The 5305-nt window shown below is 29.6% G+C and overlaps 2 protein-coding genes across 3 annotated transcripts in view; one reads left to right on the top strand and one right to left on the bottom strand.

The window, feature by feature from the left end:
- The first annotated feature begins 337 nt into the window (after positions 1–337).
- LOC105626696 (succinate dehydrogenase [ubiquinone] iron-sulfur subunit, mitochondrial) overlaps positions 338–5305 on the top strand; it is a 12252-nt gene continuing 7284 nt past the window's right edge. The window contains exons 1-7 of one of the 2 annotated variants that reach the window (XM_012207991.1): positions 338–412; positions 1008–1138; positions 1239–1382; positions 3018–3213; positions 3321–3422; positions 3813–3935; positions 4399–4512. In XM_012207991.1, coding sequence (XP_012063381.1) covers positions 338–412; positions 1008–1138; positions 1239–1382; positions 3018–3213; positions 3321–3422; positions 3813–3935; positions 4399–4497 — 870 coding nt within the window. In that variant the 3' untranslated portion in view covers positions 4498–4512. Of the gene's footprint in view, positions 413–1007; positions 1139–1238; positions 1383–3017; positions 3214–3320; positions 3423–3812; positions 3936–4398; positions 4689–5305 lie in introns of those variants that run through there. The other variant, XM_012207992.1, reaches the window with a different exon arrangement.
- Positions 4773–5305, bottom strand: part of LOC105626831 (nitric oxide synthase-like) — a 7324-nt gene continuing 6791 nt past the window's right edge. Inside the window, exons 8-9 of the mRNA XM_012208124.1 lie at positions 4993–5184; positions 4773–4880 (exon numbers count right to left, since the gene is read on the bottom strand). Of these exons, the coding sequence (XP_012063514.1) occupies positions 4773–4880; positions 4993–5184 (300 nt within the window). The remainder of the gene's footprint in view (positions 4881–4992; positions 5185–5305) is intronic.

Genomic DNA, 5305 nt, shown 5'->3' with positions numbered 1-5305 from the left:
GGGCATTAGAAGCGTGTTCAGATTCCCATTTAGGCACTCGAGTGGGAATCTAAACTCAGTATTGGATTGCCTTCAGCATTGATTTTCTCTGATCCATTTACTCGTATTCATATGACCGTATTCATAGTCAGGCCTTATATTTAAGACTTCTTTAAATTTATCTTCAGATATTGTACGAATTATTTCATTGGCTGCTGAACATTTAAAGATAAATTTAAGGAAGCTTTAAGATTTTACAAGGTCTGATTATGAATACGGACAATTGTGTCACACTGTCTCACTTATATCGCTTGTTGGAAGACACACTTTAGCAATCTAGTTACATAATGCGGGCATCATGAACGTGTTGATACCGAATTGTTCAAAGATGATCGGAGTAATGCCGTACACTTGTAGAAGTGCGTTACGTCAAGTAAGTGTCTGCGAAACATCGGACTCGACATCGAGATATCATATAATCTTTCATTTGTTTACGCCCGACGCAGAGAATTGTTGTCAGTTCTACAATAATGAAAATCATTAAAGTGTTGTGACATGTCTGTCTTTTCTTTCAAAACTCCCAACTTTGTATTTAAAATAGAACGGAAAAGTGTCAAGTTCTTTAGCATTGATTTAATAATTACAAATTATTTTTTTATTAATGTGAAGACTGATGTTAAGATGTATATGATAATTGTGTCTTCTCTATGTCCCTGAGGGACTTGGTTAGACAAGCCTATCAAAAACAGATTTTGCAATGCAAACTTTGTCAGCACAATTTTGCCAGTTGGAATATAACGAAATTTGAGGTAATTGCAAATTGATTGCAGAAATTGTATAGAATCTACCTTTTTGGAACCATATAAGGCAATATTTTATTAAAATGTATGGATTATATCCATTTAAATATTAATCTGTTGCAATATTCTGCTCAAATTTGCTGGCAATCTGTTAGCGTATACTATAAATCATTATTTTGTATACTGAAATCTTATTTCGAGATTTTTAATTTTATATATTTTCAATAGATTAGAGCTTTACATACTGCGACAGTACAAAATGCTGAAGCCAAACTTAAGACCTTCTCAATTTATCGTTGGAATCCAGACAAACCTGATGAAAAACCATATATGCAAAAATATAAAGTTGATCTGAATGCGTAGGTTTTGTTTCATTGAATGTATTAAATATTTTTCTAACATTCTCTTCATATATATATATATATATATATATTTTGGCATTTAACATATTTTTTTCAGTTGCGGTCCAATGGTATTGGATGCACTAATTAAGATTAAAAATGAGATGGATCCAACATTAACATTCCGTCGTTCCTGTCGTGAAGGTATCTGTGGATCTTGTGCTATGAATATTGGAGGAACAAACACGCTGGCGTGTATCAGGTATTTCTACCTGGCATATAAGATACCTGAGCTGAATAAGGTCCAGCACTAAATAGGTTCACTTGTAAATTTATTACTTTAAAACTCTCTTTACTCCTGCAGTAGATGCTTAAAAAATGTACCATAGGAAGTAGATAAAAAAGATTAAAGAATTAAAATTGGCAGCAACACATTTTTAACACAATAAAAACTTATGTGTCCATTTTTATAACAATCTGTTAACAAATTTACCAGCACACAATGTTACATAATTTATTATAAATATTATTCTTCCTAGCTATGAACTTCCTAGCTATGAAAAATAACAAATAAATCAATTTTTTGAAATGAGTATCCTCCATAAATTTGGAATATCCTGTTTTACAGGTTTGTAAAAAATTATTTAATTGAAAAAAGTCGAAAAGTACATACATAACGTACGTATGTATGTACTCTTATATATCTTTTTTCAATTAAAAATTTAATAACATGCTATAAAATATGAAATTTTTATTAAAATGCGATTCATACAAAATCTGATTCTTCAAGGCCATTTTACGATTTTTACGGAATCTGAAATCAATTTGCGAATCAAATAATTTATTACTTTCATAGAAACTAAAATTAAATGACCTGTGCATATACAACGAACACAAGTACGACGTTGCAAAAACAAGTGATAATATACACAACAATATAAACAATAAACCAAAACACAATTCAATCTTGAACACTTCGATGCTGTGAAATGTTTGTCCAACATATTTTCAGCATGTACAAGCTTATAGATGTTCTACATAAATGTTTATCATCATTTAGACGTCTTATGAAGTATTTAAACCAAAAACATGTATAGATCGCTGTCATATAATGGCTTTCCTGTAAAACGTAAGGTGTTCCTAAATTTATGGAGTACTGTATTTTTTTTTATTACAGCTACTATTTGTTTTGTTGTTGTATGTGAAGTTTACGTCAAAGAACAACGATTTTCAATACTATTATCTTTTAAGAAGCTAAAATTGTATTCAAATTACTAGAAAGTTTCAAAGATGAAAGAAATTAATAACAAAAAATTAAAAATAATTTTAATGTTTGAAAGTAGAGTAAAGAATTTGATTTCTATGATATTTGATTAATAATAGTTTTAAAATTGATTTTGGAAAGATAGTTCATTTTCTTTGTTATTTTTAATTAATTTTTTATTTATTATATTCATATGCATGTAATAACTGTAATAAGGCACAGAGTTTAACAAAAATTTTTTTCGTTCATTTACAAATATTCTATATAAACAATATTTATAAATGAACGAAATATTTGTAAATGAACAATATTTGTATATAAACAATATTTATTTTTGTGAATTAATGAAATGAAGATTTTTTTATTTAGTTTATTTAGTTTAGTTCAATATTCCCATAAATAGAATTAAAAAAAAACAAAATTAATTAGGTAGGCTTATTTGACTCAGGTACCTTAACTATCACACTTAATTATCTTGATATAAATTTATAACTTGATTTGACTACTTTCATATCTCAAGTTATATGTGCAACTACATATCTAATTAGATATACTTAATATATTTAAAATTTAAATTCTGCTAATAAAGATGACAAATATATTTACTAAAAATAAAATAATTATGTGTTACAGCAAAATTGATAAAAGCACAAGTACGTCGTGTGAAGTTTATCCCTTGCCCCATATGTATATTGTAAAAGACCTGGTGCCAGATTTAAATAATTTCTATGATCAGTATCGCAGTATACAACCCTGGCTACAACGCAAAGACATGAAGGAAACTGGGAGCCAACAATATTTGCAAAGTGTAGAAGACCGTAAAAAGTTGGTAAGTGTGTGAGATTATATTTATTTGATTTTCTGTTTCAATTACAATTACATTTCTTTAATCTAAAACTAAATCTAATTTTAACAATCTAATTTTAACTGACATAGGATGGTCTCTACGAATGTATTCTCTGTGCTTGCTGCAGCACTTCTTGCCCATCCTATTGGTGGAACGGTGATAAGTATTTAGGCCCTGCAGTACTTATGCAAGTAAGCGCATCATATTATACTGTTTTAAATAATATGTAACAAAATAATCAATCACAATAAGCGATTTAGGACCGATTGTTTCACCTTCGGAACTATGTGATAATTTATCTATTGAATAAACAAAAGAGTAAAAGAATAAGAGCATGAGAGAGTAAAACAATGAGCTGAAGTTTACCGAAAGGTGGAACAACTCAGCCTTAGAGAAAAATGACGCAAGTGAAAAATTCTTTCAATGATGAATTGAACATATCATACAAATCAGATAACATATCTGAGATAAATTAGAGATAAATTAGAATGTATGTAATATTGCTTGATATGTTTAATTCAATCTCATAAAGTTTCTCATTTATATCATTTCCTTCTTTCAACTATTATTATTTTCATTAGGCTTATAGGTGGATTATTGATTCGCGAGATACTCAAGCAAAGGAGCGTCTGGAAAAATTAAAGGACCCATTTTCAGTTTACCGTTGTCATACAATCATGAATTGCACGCGTACCTGTCCAAAGGTGAGTTTAATTCACATTAGAAGATACTTCAATTAAATTATTGTAGTAACATACAAGTGATTAGTGTTTTTTTTTGTTATACTTTACAATTCGCTTGTTTTATTCTCAGCAAATATTTCAGTAGTTTCTATTCTAGTTGCTACTTATTCAAGACAATTTAATTAATAGTAATATATTAAAATTATATTTATTAAACTGATAGAGCGTAGATTATTAATAATTTATTTAACTTATTCAGATATGTTTCTGATCAATTAATATATTTCTCTTATTTCTCATTTTTTACTACTGTTTTTCTTATATTTATGTATTTAATAAAATTATGGGTACTTCAAGCATTACATAAATATGTATAAAACTAAAAATAAAAATAAATCAATTATTCGAAATTAGGCTGGATTTAGCTAATTATAATAATTAAGTTTAAAGATAGAAGGATTATAGAGTCAAACACTTTGTACAGGGTCTGAATCCAGGAAAGGCGATAGCGGAAATAAAAAAACTGTTGGCTAATGTGAGCCAAAAGCCACAACCGGATCTCACTGCATCGGGATCTTCATAGTTAAAGGAATATTAGGTAAAATAAGTTCTATACACTTATGTATTATGTACTACGTGCAGCGAACATATATTCAGTGTGATATTTCGAGACCGGAGATGTGCGGATCCACATGAAATAGCAGATAAAATGTTCTAGAAATTAAAAAATTAATCAAGCACCACTTGTGAATAAAACAAATTTTCCATATAGAACTATGTTATATGCAGTTATTATTAATGCAGTAGCAATCCTTCAAACGAAAATTATTCGGTCTATGCTTTATCAGTTTAATATTTTCACGGTTCGGCGGCCATCCGGATCCTAGCAGTCTCACGCGATCGATTGTGTACTTCAGCGGTGCGTAATGTTATACCGAATATGTCTTCATGATAGCGATTTTCATCCTAAAAAAAGAATCATACAGCGAATCAATTTAAGTGCAGTATGTATTTTGCTGTCGCATAAATATACATAAATCATAAGCAATAAGAAAATGATAATATATGAAAAACATACTCTTAGTGATAACATATATGCTTCAACTTCTTTGTCCGTCATTTGGCTATGTGTTTGTATGATCTGTTTTAAAGTCTGATAAACATCTTCTGCCATTGTGCAATCCCCACAAACATAGAAGTGGCCGCGCTCATATACCACCATTTTGTAAATTTGAGGCGCTTCCGATTGGATCAAATCTTGCACATATGTCTAATATATAAAATGCAAATTTCATTTCATATATCTTTTTACACACACACACACACACACCCACACACACACACACACACACACACACACACACACACACACACACACACACACACACACA

Source organism: Atta cephalotes (assembly GCF_000143395.1).
Source record: "Atta cephalotes unplaced genomic scaffold scaffold00006, whole genome shotgun sequence".
In the NCBI taxonomy this organism is placed as follows: Eukaryota; Metazoa; Arthropoda; class Insecta; order Hymenoptera; family Formicidae; genus Atta; species Atta cephalotes.
The sequence above is the reverse complement of the archived record's forward strand: the minus strand, read 5'-3'. Positions and strand labels throughout refer to the sequence as shown.